The 14,409-nt window shown below is 47.0% G+C and overlaps 1 protein-coding gene across 3 annotated transcripts in view; it reads left to right on the top strand.

The window, feature by feature from the left end:
* Positions 1–14,409, top strand: part of UVRAG (UV radiation resistance associated) — a 128,426-nt gene that overhangs the window by 65,761 nt on the left and 48,256 nt on the right. For all 3 annotated transcript variants that reach the window (XM_054974802.1, XM_054974801.1, XM_054974803.1), the window contains 4 exons: positions 395–500; positions 6,599–6,725; positions 11,254–11,338; positions 12,891–12,978. In XM_054974802.1, coding sequence (XP_054830777.1) covers positions 395–500; positions 6,599–6,725; positions 11,254–11,338; positions 12,891–12,978 — 406 coding nt within the window. The remainder of the gene's footprint in view (positions 1–394; positions 501–6,598; positions 6,726–11,253; positions 11,339–12,890; positions 12,979–14,409) is intronic.

The raw sequence follows: 14,409 nt of genomic DNA, 5'->3' as shown, positions 1-14,409 counted from the left end.
GTAAAGGCTGTTGAAGGGGGAGCTCGATCTCGTTTTGCAGTCGTGTGCCACCACTGAAAAGGCCTGATATTAGGGTGGCGCACAGAATAGGACTTCCCTCACTGATCTCAACATCTGGGTGTGTTAGTAGAGCAGCTGATAACATCTTGTCCCCTGTGCGGTTTACATGAAACCATCGGGGAAAATCGTCTGGAGGTTTGGAAGGAAGTGCCGCCAATGTGTAGATGATTTTAGTTTTTATTGTGCTTACCGTTATTTGCATCATTCTATTTTGTTGTTTTAGTTGTTGAACCATCTGGAGAGGCAGATTTTCTAAATAAAAAAATGGCTGCTGTTGCAGGATTATTTATGAAGTATGTTTAAGGTTATCCTATGGCTTTTTGTTTGTCTGTAGGCTCCACCGGGCCCAGTGTGCAATTAAACAGACTCAGGTAACTGTTCAGAAAATAGGAAGAGAGATTGAAGAGAAACTGAGGCTGACGTCAACAAGCAATGAACTGGTAGGCTGTGGAATCTTTTCCTGTTCTAATCAAGCTAATTACATTTCACATCGTACTTCCACATCCTATCTTCTTTGCAACATCCCTCCTGACCTGGGAAAAAAGACTCACATCAGCATTCCCTCCAGCTCTTACTTAAATAAATAAATCAAAATCCCTCCTTTTAAATTGTCCACAGTTTCCCCCTGCCCCCCCCCCTCATTTAGTAAATGAGGAAGATCCTTTTCAGAGAGTGTGAATATCCTGGCTTGGCTGGTGGCCCACATACAAAGTTCTAAAGTTGCAACTAACAAAAACTGAAAAGTAGGGGTGTGCAAGGAAAAAACTTTCGGCTTTCTTGTTTCGGGATTACCCGAAACAAGATTCTCTACCGTTAAAGCCGAAAGCCGAAACAAGAATCTCTTTCGGGATTCGGGATTCGGGATTCTTTCGGCATTCTTTCGGCATTCTTTCGGGTTTTTTTTTTGGGAAAATGCCTCCGTCTTTCAGGACGCCTGGAGGAGGCATTTTCCCACCTAATAAGCCCAAAATTGGTGGGGACCTTCCTCTAACCCTTCTCTAACAACCACCCAAGTTTCAGACAGATTGGACTTTGGGGGGCCATGTTATGGCCCCCCAAAGCAGGTCCCCCCATCCTCCCATAAGAAAGCGAAGGAGCAGCATATTGTTAGCATGCTGCTGCTGATCTTTCTTCATTATTTCCTATGGGGAAAAAATGAAGAGGCAGGCTTCCTTTGCCAGGGGTGGCATTTTGCATGCAAAATGCCCCCCAGCCCTCAGGGGCCCTTCTCCCACCCCTCCTCCCACCCCCCACCAAGGCTCAGCCTGCTCCCACTTGGGGGGGCCATTTCATGGCCTCCCCAAGTAGGTGCTCTAATCTCTACCACTGACAGCTGGGGGAGGCTTGTGTTGCCAGGGGTGGCATTTTGCATGCAAAATGCCCCCCAACCCTCTGGGGCCCTTCTCCCACCCCTCCTCCCACCCCCCACCAAGGCTCAGCCTGCTCCCACTTGGGGGGGCATTTCATGGCCTCCCCAAGTAGATGCTCTGCTCTCATCTCTACCACTGACAGCTGGGGGAGGCTTGTGTTGCCAGGGGTGGCATTTTGCATGCAAAATGCCCCCCAGCCCTCTGGGGCCCTTCTCCCACCCTTCCTCCCACCCCCCACCAAGGCTCAGACTGCTCCCACTTGGGGGGGCCATTTCATGGCCTCCCCAAGTAGGTCCTCTCAGCCCCTAAAGTCCACCCCTTACAGCCCCACACAAACCCAATTCCCCCCCCAGCTGCCACACACAGACCCAAATCCCCACATTAGCCCCTCACAGACCCAAATCCACCCCCACCTGCCCTACACCCATAACCCCAGGAACAGGCTGGCAAAGGCCAGCCCTCTCCCTTTGTTCCCTATGCTGGGAACTTCTAAACTCTCTTTCCCTGGGCAATTCTGCACAGCCCAGGGGTGCCACAATGGTGGGCACACTTCTGAGTGCCAGCTGGTCCCTGTGAAAGAGCACCTGAACTACAGACACCCTCCCTCAAATTCCCCCACCACCTACAGAGATGGCTGGCCAGCCAGCCCCATTGTTCCCTATGATGGGAACCAACTGCACAACAAAGAATAAAACAAGAACAACACAAAATAAAGTTTTAAAAAAATTATATTCTCCCTTCCAAAGTACAAGTAGGCAAAGCATTATGACACATTACACCAGCAGTCCCCCACACAGAAAAATTAAAACAAAACTCACTTAACATCAGAGAATCACAAAGCATGATTCCTGTCAAAAACACTTTATTTCTTGAACAGCTTTAGGTTACACAGCAGGGGGGAACACCAAAGGGCATGGCAGCACTATCTTACACAAAAATAACACAACTCACTTCACATCAGAGAATCACAAAGCACAATTCCTGTTAAAAACACTTTATTTCTTGAACAGCTTTAGGTTACACAGCAGGGGGGAACACCAAAGGGCATGGCAGCACTATCTTACACAAAAATAACACAACTCGCTTCACATTAAAGAATCACCCCAAAAAATTGCTGTCAAAAGCACTTTATTTCTGTAACTGCTTTAGGAAGGCACCACAGAGCAGGAAAGCAGTGTACTACACAAAAATAACACAACTCACTTCACATCAGAGAATCACACAAACACAATTGCTGTCAAAAACGGTGAAGTGGGTTGTATTATTTTTTGCAGTACATTGCTATCATGCCCTGTTGTGCCCTCCTACTGTGTAACCTAAAGCTGTTCAAGAAATAAAGTGTTTTTGCCAGGAATTGTGTTTTTGTGATTCTCTGATGTTAAGTGAGTTGTGTTATTTTTGTGTAAGATAGTGCTGCCATGCCCTTTGGTGTTCCCCCCTGCTGTGTAACCTAAAGCTGTTCAAGAAATAAAGTGTTTTTGACAGGAATCATGCTTTGTGATTCTCTGATGTTAAGTGAGTTTTGTTTTAATTTTTCTGTGTGGGGGACTGCTGGTGTAATGTGTCATAATGCTTTGCCTACTTGTACTTTGGAAGGGAGAATATAATTTTTTTAAAACTTTATTTTGTGTTGTTCTTGTTTTATTCTTTGTTGTGCAGTTGGTTCCCATCATAGGGAACAATGGGGCTGGCTGGCCAGCCATCTCTGTAGGTGGTGGGGGAATTTGAGGGAGGGTGTCTGTGGTTCAGGTGCTCTTTCACAGGGACCAGCTGGCACTCAGAAGTGTGCCCACCATTGTGGCACCCCTGGGCTGTGCAGAATTGCCTAGGGAAAGAGAGTTTAGAAGTTCCCAGCATAGGGAACAAAGGGAGAGGGCTGGCCTTTGCCAGCCTGTTCCTGGGGTTATGGGTGTGGGGCAGGTGGGGGTGGATTTGGGTCTGTGAGGGGCTAATGTGGGGATTTGGGTCTGTGTGTGGCAGCTGGGGGGGAATTGGGTTTGTGTGGGGCTGTAAGGGGTGGACTTTAGGGGCTGAGAGGACCTACTTGGGGAGGCCATGAAATGGCCCCCCCAAGTGGGAGCAGTCTGAGCCTTGGTGGGGGGTGGGAGGAAGGGTGGGAGAAGGGCCCCAGAGGGCTGGGGGGCATTTTGCATGCAAAATGCCACCCCTGGCAACACAAGCCTCCCCCAGCTGTCAGTGGTAGAGATGAGAGCAGAGCACCTACTTGGGGAGGCCATGAAATGCCCCCCCAAGTGGGAGCAGGCTGAGCCTTGGTGGGGGGTGGGAGGAGGGGTGGGAGAAGGGCCCCAGAGGGTTGGGGGGCATTTTGCATGCAAAATGCCACCCCTGGCAACACAAGCCTCCCCCAGCTGTCAGTGGTAGAGATTAGAGCACCTACTTGGGGAGGCCATGAAATGGCCCCCCCAAGTGGGAGCAGGCTGAGCCTTGGTGGGGGGTGGGAGGAGGGGTGGGAGAAGGGCCCCTGAGGGCTGGGGGGCATTTTGCATGCAAAATGCCACCCCTGGCAAAGGAAGCCTGCCTCTTCATTTTTTCCCCATAGGAAATAATGAAGAAAGATCAGCAGCAGCATGCTAACAATATGCTGCTCCTTCGCTTTCTTATGGGAGGATGGGGGGACCTGCTTTGGGGGGCCATAACATGGCCCCCCAAAGTCCAATCTGTCTGAAACTTGGGTGGTTGTTAGAGAAGGGTTAGAGGAAGGTCCCCACCAATTTTGGGCTTATTCGGTGGGAAAATGCCTCCTCCAGACGTCCTGGAAGACGGAGGCATTTTCCCATAGAAAAGCCGAAAGAAAGCCGAAAGAATCCCGAAACGTTTCGGCTTTTTTCTTTCGGCTACCCGAAACGTTTCGGCATTCCCCGAAACGTTTCGGCATTCCCCGAAAGAAGCCGAAACACTTTTGTTTCGGCATTCTTTCGGCATTCTGAATGCCGAAACGCACATCCCTACTGAAAAGATTAATAGGAAAAAGATTTGGGCGAGGTAGAACATGGAAAAAAGAAGGTTTTTCAGATATAAGCCTTTAAGCCCTTCTGGGCATTTCAGAGCACCCTTTTTCAAAAGGAGGGGGGTTGATTCATGGAGGGAATTTTGGGAGAGGCAAAATACCCAGTAGGATTTCCCTTGCTTTCCACCTGTTTCTGTATGGTACAAAAGAGGTATGATCTTTAATAAGGCGATTCACATCTATGTTTCAGGTGGGTGGCCGTGTTGATCTGCAGTGGAGCAGCGAGATTTGAGTCCAGTAGCACCTTGAAGACCAGACCAACAAGACACCAGACAAAGAGAGCTTTGACTCTCAAAAGATTATACCCTGAAAATCTTGCGTGTCTTCAGGGTGCTGCTGGACTCGAATTTTGCTGTTCCACACGTACATGAAATCGAACGGTGTCTCTGTGTAAGATTCGCATTCGCATCCCTACAGATTTATGCAAAGGCTTAAACAGTCACTCCCTCTGGAATGTTACACAGGCTCCTTTTTTTTATTACGAAATGGAAATATTTATCTGGGACGTCTAACATCTTGATGTATCGGATTGAACCTAAATTGCTGAGAGGGAGAAACGGAATTAATAGGGTCTCCGAGTGCTCTGTTCTTGTAAAGCATCAACGGGGCTCTGTGGCAAATGAGCCACAGCCGCTGCCAGGAAAAACAAGCGCTTGCAGATTGGGATTAATGAGCTACCAGTGGAAAGTTTGGTGAACCTTGTCACTGTTTGGGCTGCGGGAAACAGCTGAGCTCTCCGACATGCCTGGCTTTTGAGGATGGGTAAAACGCATGTCATGACTTCTCAGACAGGGGAGACGTGTTTTTTTAATTGTCAGCAGAGCTTTTTATGGGCTTGGAATAAAGCAATTTATTGGCACCCGCTAATGTCAGAGGGCTCAGCTTAGTTTAAAAGAGGGACCATTATAGCTAGTGACTTAATTTAGAAAAGTATATTGGCACAGCTTGGCAGGTACCTGGTGCCTCATATCAGTAATAACATAATGATCTCTTTGCGTCTCAAGTTCTCTCCATTACGTTGTTCTGAGCTCTACGTTTTATTAGTGAGATTCTTCAGCAGGTTGGAAGGGTTTTATGTGAAATGGAAGACTGAAGAATAAGCTCATTTTTGTTGTAAAGAGATCCTCCGTAAAACCAACTTTAAATTTAAATTCAGCTGTTGACCTGATGTCTTTCTAGCCAGAGGGTTGCTGCCCCATTGTATACCTTTTTCATCACTGAACTAATTGTCTTCCCTGAGCTAAGTGCCTTCTAATTAGGCAATGCTCAAGTTTTTTTACATGAGATTTATGTACAACTTAGATATGGGATACTAACAACACTTCTCCTCTCTTAACACATCCATAAATCAAATGCACACATAATTGACACGAAGACTGCAAATTTACTACTTGAAAAATTCAGGTGTCCCACTTCATAATACAGACTGCCTTCCCAAGTTGAGGCACAGTCTTCGGTTACCTTGGAATGGGATTGTATCCTGAAATGATGCCCCTGTACAGCATAGGGGTATATTGATTGCTTTATGCAGTGACCAGATTTTTTAAAAAATGCTGTTCTCTGCTTGGGCTGTACTGAATGAAAATGTAGACGTTAGAACACAAGAGCCCAGCTGGATCAGTCCAGCATCCTGTCTTGCAAAGTGGCCAGTCAGTTACTATAGAGACATTTCAACAATTTTTTTTTAGCAATGAAGGCACAGTTATAATGGAACTCTTGAGCTTTGTCCAGCGGGATTGCCCCAATGGTGCATAGAAACTGGGTATCAGCTTTAGCACCTAGTGCACTTGTCCCCGGGCCCAGTTTGGTGCATTCTTCTGAAGTTTACATTATGGTCTTTTCATAACTGTATGACCCTGGCTTCCACTGGGGACTTTCCCTTATTATTCTGTAATGGGATTATTGGCTGGGGCTAAAACACTGCAAGAACCAACAGTTCTCCCAATCCAATGAATATTTAATGTTGGGTTGACTCTGCTTTTGCACGGGGGCTGTGTGAGATGACAAATTTGCCAGGACCTCTTTGCAGTCCCCAAAGCGTGACCCCTAAGCATTTAAGGTTACACTACGGCATTTAGCGCACAACAGAATTGCATTTATCGAATGGAACTTCTTTAATATTTTCCATTTCTATTGCTAGAAAAAAGAAAGCGAGTGTTTACAGTTGAAGATCTTGGTGCTTCGGAATGAGCTGGAGAGACAGAAGAAAGCTCTGGGCCGAGAGGTGGCTTTATTGCATAAGAAACAAAGCACGCTGTATGAACGAGGTGAGTTTGAATGGCGGTCATCTTCCCATAGCAGTGATCGGCCATGGTGGTCTTTATGCAAGCAGGGGTGAGAAATTTAAGAGCATCATTGTCCATTCCTAAGCGACAACTTATTCGGACAGAAGAATGGAGCCAGAATTGGAAGCCGCACAGAACTAGCTCAGACCTTATTGGCTCCTTGTCATCTTTGCTGATTTGGTAGCTGTAATACCCCCTCTGACCATCTGTAGTGGTGGCAGCATAGCATAGTAGAGTGGCTGCCTCCTTTGGCAAGCCACAGGGGTTCAGAAAGTTTCTGGTTGAATATCCTAGGCATCTTACATCAGTGTCAGTGTCTTAAGGCTGATACCTAGGTCTTATCCTTACCGGGCTGCCTGTGGCTTTAAGAAATAAGGAGTAGGCAAAAGTCCAATAACTCCTCTTGCTGCAATAATGAGGGAAACTGTGGCTCAATGGCAGAGCTTCTGCTAGGCATGCAAAAGGCCCCAGGTTCAAACCCTGGCATCTCCAGTTAAAAGAACCAGACAGTAGGTGAAGTGAAAGAGTGGAGACCCTAGAGACATGCCGCCAGTCTGAGTAGACGGCACTGACCTGGACGGGCAACTTCATGTGTCCAACATGCAGAGACCTCGGAGTGCTGCCGCCGCACTGTTTTCTTGGGGAGGCATAGATTCTAATCTTTGCTCAGCCCTGAGTCCATGTAAGTCCCCAGTAGGGATGTGCGTTTCGGCATTCAGAATGCCGAAAGAATGCCGAAACAAAAGTGTTTCGGCTTCTTTCGGGGAATGCCGAAACGTTTCGGGGAATGCCGAAACGTTTCGGGTAGCCGAAAGAAAAAAGCCGAAACGTTTCGGGATTCTTTCGGCTTTCTTTCGGCTTTTCTATGGGAAAATGCCTCCGTCTTCCAGGACGCCTGGAGGAGGCATTTTCCCACCGAATAAGCCCAAAATTGGTGGGGACCTTCCTCTACCCCTTCTCTAACAACCACCCAAGTTTCAGACAGATTGGACTTTGGGGGGCCATGTTATGGCCCCCCAAAGCAGGTCCCCCCATCCTCCCATAAGAAAGCGAAGGAGCAGCATATTGTTAGCATGCTGCTGCTGATCTTTCTTCATTATTTCCTATGGGGAAAAAATGAAGAGGCAGGCTTCCTTTGCCAGGGGTGGCATTTTGCATGCAAAATGCCCCCCAGCCCTCAGGGGCCCTTCTCCCACCCCTCCTCCCACCCCCCACCAAGGCTCAGCCTGCTCCCACTTGGGGGGGCCATTTCATGGCCTCCCCAAGTAGGTGCTCTAATCTCTACCACTGACAGCTGGGGGAGGCTTGTGTTGCCAGGGGTGGCATTTTGCATGCAAAATGCCCCCCAACCCTCTGGGGCCCTTCTCCCACCCCTCCTCCCACCCCCCACCAAGGCTCAGCCTGCTCCCACTTGGGGGGGGCATTTCATGGCCTCCCCAAGTAGGTGCTCTGCTCTCATCTCTACCACTGACAGCTGGGGGAGGCTTGTGTTGCCAGGGGTGGCATTTTGCATGCAAAATGCCCCCCAGCCCTCTGGGGCCCTTCTCCCACCCTTCCTCCCACCCCCCACCAAGGCTCAGACTGCTCCCACTTGGGGGGGGCATTTCATGGCCTCCCCAAGTAGGTCCTCTCAGCCCCTAAAGTCCACCCCTTACAGCCCCACACAAACCCAATTCCCCCCAGCTGCCACACACAGACCCAAATCCCCACATTAGCCCCTCACAGACCCAAATCCACCCCCACCTGCCCCACACCCATAACCCCAGGAACAGGCTGGCAAAGGCCAGCCCTCTCCCTTTGTTCCCTATGCTGGGAACTTCTAAACTCTCTTTCCCTGGGCAATTCTGCACAGCCCAGGGGTGCCACAATGGTGGGCACACTTCTGAGTGCCAGCTGGTCCCTGTGAAAGAGCACCTGAACCACAGACACCCTCCCTCAAATTCCCCCACCACCTACAGAGATGGCTGGCCAGCCAGCCCCATTGTTCCCTATGATGGGAACCAACTGCACAACAAAGAATAAAACAAGAACAACACAAAATAAAGTTTTAAAAAAATTATATTCTCCCTTCCAAAGTACAAGAAGGCAAAGCATTATGACACATTACACCAGCAGTCCCCCACACAGAAAAATTAAAACAAAACTCACTTAACATCAGAGAATCACAAAACACGATTCCTGTCAAAAACACTTTATTTCTTGAACAGCTTTAGGTTACACAGCAGGGGGGAACACCAAAGGGCATGGCAGCACTATCTTACACAAAAATAACACAACTCACTTCACATTAAAGAATCACCCCAAAAAATTGCTGTCAAAAGCACTTTATTTCTGTAACTGCTTTAGGTTACACAGTAGGAAGGCACCACAGAGCAGGAAAGCAGTGTACTACACAAAAATAACACAACTCACTTCACATCAGAGAATCACACAAACACAATTGCTGTCAAAAACGGTGAAGTGGGTTGTATTATTTTTTGTAGTACATTGCTATCATGCCCTGTTGTGCCCTCCTACTGTGTAACCTAAAGCTGTTCAAGAAATAAAGTGTTTTTGCCAGGAATTGTGTTTTTGTGATTCTCTGATGTTAAGTGAGTTGTGTTATTTTTGTGTAAGATAGTGCTGCCATGCCCTTTGGTGTTCCCCCCTGCTGTGTAACCTAAAGCTGTTCAAGAAATAAAGTGTTTTTGCCAGGAATTGTGTTTTTGTGATTCTCTGATGTTAAGTGAGTTGTGTTATTTTTGTGTAAGATAGTGCTGCCATGCCCTTTGGTGTTCCCCCCTGCTGTGTAACCTAAAGCTGTTCAAGAAATAAAGTGTTTTTGACAGGAATTGTGCTTTGTGATTCTCTGATGTTAAGTGAGTTTTGTTTTAATTTTTCTGTGTGGGGGACTGCTGGTGTAATGTGTCATAATGCTTTGCCTCCTTGTACTTTGGAAGGGAGAAAATAATTTTTTTAAAACTTTATTTTGTGTTGTTCTTGTTTTATTCTTTGTTGTGCAGTTGGTTCCCATCATAGGGAACAATGGGGCTGGCTGGCCAGCCATCTCTGTAGGTGGTGGGGGAATTTGAGGGAGGGTGTCTGTGGTTCAGGTGCTCTTTCACAGGGACCAGCTGGCACTCAGAAGTGTGCCCACCATTGTGGCACCCCTGGGCTGTGCAGAATTGCCCAGGGAAAGAGAGTTTAGAAGTTCCCAGCATAGGGAACAAAGGGAGAGGGCTGGCCTTTGCCAGCCTGTTCCTGGGGTTATGGGTGTGGGGCAGGTGGGGGTGGATTTGGGTCTGTGAGGGGCTAATGTGGGGATTTGGGTCTGTGTGTGGCAGCTGGGGGGGAATTGGGTTTGTGTGGGGCTGTAAGGGGTGGACTTTAGGGGCTGAGAGGACCTACTTGGGGAGGCCATGAAATGCCCCCCCAAGTGGGAGCAGTCTGAGCCTTGGTGGGGGGTGGGAGGAAGGGTGGGAGAAGGGCCCCAGAGGGCTGGGGGGCATTTTGCATGCACAATGCCACCCCTGGCAACACAAGCCTCCCCCAGCTGTCAGTGGTAGAGATGAGAGCAGAGCACCTACTTGGGGAGGCCATGAAATGCCCCCCCCAAGTGGGAGCAGGCTGAGCCTTGGTGGGGGGTGGGAGGAGGGGTGGGAGAAGGGCCCCAGAGGGTTGGGGGGCATTTTGCATGCAAAATGCCACCCCTGGCAACACAAGCCTCCCCCAGCTGTCAGTGGTAGAGATTAGAGCACCTACTTGGGGAGGCCATGAAATGGCCCCCCCAAGTGGGAGCAGGCTGAGCCTTGGTGGGGGGTGGGAGGAGGGGTGGGAGAAGGGCCCCTGAGGGCTGGGGGGCATTTTGCATGCAAAATGCCACCCCTGGCAAAGGAAGCCTGCCTCTTCATTTTTTCCCCATAGGAAATAATGAAGAAAGATCAGCAGCAGCATGCTAACAATATGCTGCTCCTTCGCTTTCTTATGGGAGGATGGGGGGACCTGCTTTGGGGGGCCATAACATGGCCCCCCAAAGTCCAATCTGTCTGAAACTTGGGTGGTTGTTAGAGAAGGGGTAGAGGAAGGTCCCCACCAATTTTGGGCTTATTCGGTGGGAAAATGCCTCCTCCAGGCGTCCTGGAAGACGGAGGCATTTTCCCATAGAAAAAAGCCGAAAGAATGCCGAAATAATGCCGAAAGAATCCCGAAAGCCGAAAGCCGAAAGAGATTCTTGTTTCGGCTTTCGGCTTTAACGATAGAGAATCTTCTTTCGGCTTTCTACTTTCGGCTATAGCCGAAAATTTTTGGCTTGCACACCCCTAGTCCCCAGCTGATCTCCCTTCCACCAACTGTCCTTGAAACAGGGGGAACAGAAAAGGTTGCAATGCATTTGACTCCAAAAAAAGGTGTGGTCTACATTCGTTGTCTGTAATGTTGCCTCCTCCTGAGAATAGGGCTGGGATTGAGGCCCGCAGTCAGTGCTGAAACTTGGATGGAATCCCTAACGTGGTCTTTAAAATGTCCTTGGTAGGAAATGCGTTTGAACAAGAATATCAGAAGCTCCGAACGGATAAAGAACCCCTGCAGGAGCTGAGGAAAGAGTGCACTGCTAAGAGGTGAGAAGAGTTCTGCCCTTTTGTTTCCCAGCCATCATGAAGATGGCGAAGAGTAGTCTAAGCAAGGGATTCTCTTACTTTTTCAGACAATACATACAAGTTAAAGACTGGTGCTAGCTTGGCACTAGTAATGGTAATCCATCTCTGTGTCCAGTCCTTGGTACTGAGTGGGAACGAATGATTAATGGTGAATGGAGCGCGCTTTATTCCTTCCTTTGTCCGTCAATTCTTCCCCACCTTCGGATTCGCTAACAAGTTCTGTGCAAATGCAACACAGCAACTGCTGCTCTTTAAGCCTGGGGGGGGGGCATCCTCCCCCAAGAAATTATGTTCCTGAGTGCCAACTCCATGCACCTAACCTACAAATGTCCTCCAGTCATCACTGCCACCAGCTGGCTCTCCCCCGGCCTCGTTTTCCTGTGAGAAAATGTAGGTGTGAACAAGAGTATTCTAGCAAAGGTTAGGGCAGGGCCATGACTCAGTGGCAAAACATCTGCAGAAGATCCCAGGTTCAATTCCTAGCATCTCAAGTTAAGGAAATCAGGTCGTAGGCAAAGTGAAAGACCTCTGCTAAGACCCTGGAGAGCTACTGCCAGTCTAAGTAGAGAACACTGACCATGATGGACCAAAGGTCTAATTCAGGATGTGTTCAGTATGTGAGGTAGCGCATTGCTTGTTTGGGGTGTCAGCTGCAAACGGTGTGTTTGCAGCTGACACCCCATCAACTAGAAAAGAGCCACAGTCCAGTAGCACCTATGCATCTACCTGGACTGAATCAAGACCTAGGCTTCCTGTCTCATTACCAAAAGGAGTCCAGTAGCACCTTTAAGACTAACCAACTTTATTGTAGCATAAGCTTTTGAGAATCACAGTTCTCTTTCTCGAAAGCTTATGCTACAATAAAGTTGGTTAGTCTTAAAGGTGCTACTGGACTCTTTGATTTTGCTGCTACAGACTAACACGGCTAACTCCTCTGGATCTACGTCTCATTACCAGCGCTGATTTCTCCATACCCGCCACCCCTCTACGTACCCCACCTATCAAACCACACCTTCTATTGTTATTCACCAGCTTTTGTCATTTACCTGCTATTGTCATTTGGCATCTAAAATCACTCCACTCTCCCAAGATATAAGGACAGATAGACACGCATACTAGCTGTATCTGAAGAAGTGAGCTGTGACTCACGAAACCTCATACCCTACCACAAATGTTATTAGTCTTATAGGTGCTACTGGACTCTTGATCTTTTCTACTGCTATAGACAGACAGGCACGGCTACCCATCTTGATCTAACCCACCAACTAGTCATGGAGTTTTTATGGAAGCATAGACAGACTGCTACCATTACCCTCCCATCGTGGTTCCACCATCATTTGCAAGGCATTGGCTTCTCCTTTTTAGCCATTTGTATGCTGCATTATATTCTAATATCGCTGATGTTGTTAAAAAGAATTTAAATTGCTGCTTTCATAAAGGAGACTTCTGGGAACAAAGGGGTCTTAGCCATTGTTTCAGGCAACTTGACTTTTTCGTCTTTCTCCCTATGAAGAGAGCAGTTCTTGAAGACCAATGCGCAGCTGACCATCAGATGTCGGCAATTACTCTCAGAGCTTTCCTATATCTACCCAATAGATTTGGTAAGTTTCCGACTCCCTTAACTTGCTCTGTTTATGTGTGCGCATGCATCTGTGTGTGATTTCGCTTCACACTAAATCCCTGATGTTTCTAACTATCCGCAGTAGCAGACCCAGGAAAGCTGCCTTGAGCAAGACTCTAAAGAGGCGGCATAGAAATATCCTAAATAAATACAATTTTAAAAATCAATCCTCTAGTTGAGGCCTTGGAGAGCCAACCCGGGTCAGAGTAGGCCATTCTCTTCCCAATGGACTGAAGGTCGGACTCGGTATAAAGCAATTTCACACATTTTGTTCTGAGTAGCTGGAATAATACCCGTTTCTCTTGTGCTGGAACGGCCCCATTGGTGAAGAGTGTAGTAACTGCCTTTCTGAACCTGCCGAAGGTGTCTCTAGTCCCACCTTCTGCCACAAGCAGGCTTTGGTGCTGCCAGCATCTGACCACAGGGCAGTCTTGTCCCTTTAAAGTCCGAGACTCCTCCTGTGAAATTCATTCTGAGGAAACAAGAGCAGGAACTGAGCTTTACTTGTACCCTCATAAACAGATATGCTAGCCTTCTCTGCAGAATACCTTTTGACATAGGGTGTGATGTACGTTTAAATCTTGTACGTTTAAATCAAGAAAACTTTTTTTTAAAAAAATTTTTTTTATTGGATTAGAAATCACTATAATATCCATTACAATCAATTTCCTTTAAATATTCCAATTCTAACCCCCTCCCTTCCCCCCCTTTGTTGACTTCCAACAGTTTTCCAACCCCTTATCCATTTTCCCCCCTACTCATTTCAAACTTATTTTATTCTATTAAACATATACTTTTCACTCTCTTCTAAGCTTCTCTATTATAACACAGTGCTATCTCTATTCCCTTTCCCACTTAACTTATCAACTAAATATTACATTCCTGGCATATATTCTTTAATAATAACAATCATTTGTCTAATTTTTGTACTCTATATTCTATCTTATTCATTCTTGTCTCATCAATATGGGACAAACAATTTGTCCCTTATTCTCCATAACTTTAAGTACTTCTATAAGCATTGTATACATTCACTATAAGTCAATCAATTTAACTTGTACTCTATATGTTACTCTTTACTTCCTTCTGTCTTATATTCATTCTATTTTAGTTATATAATTTCTCCATTATACAATTATCTGCCAGAAATAAAATTAGTTAGTTTCGATCCTTATAATTCTTACAATAACACCTCTATTACTTAATACTATATATAGTAGTCAAATAAAATATTTGCTTAGAATTTCTCATTTAACTCTCCTCCCCTCGGTAAAGTCACTTCCCTCTTCTTTTGTTATATTTCAGTAATTTTCAAACTGCCACAGTTCTCCTTAAATCAAAAAAACTAATGACAGCAGCTGGGAGATTGCCAGGGGTGCATGTCTGCTGCCAAATCAGGGAAATAGACAGT

The sequence above is a fragment of the Eublepharis macularius genome, chromosome 3 (assembly GCF_028583425.1).
Source record: "Eublepharis macularius isolate TG4126 chromosome 3, MPM_Emac_v1.0, whole genome shotgun sequence".
Lineage (NCBI taxonomy): Eukaryota > Metazoa > Chordata > Lepidosauria > Squamata > Eublepharidae > Eublepharis > Eublepharis macularius.
The sequence above is the reverse complement of the archived record's forward strand: the minus strand, read 5'-3'. Positions and strand labels throughout refer to the sequence as shown.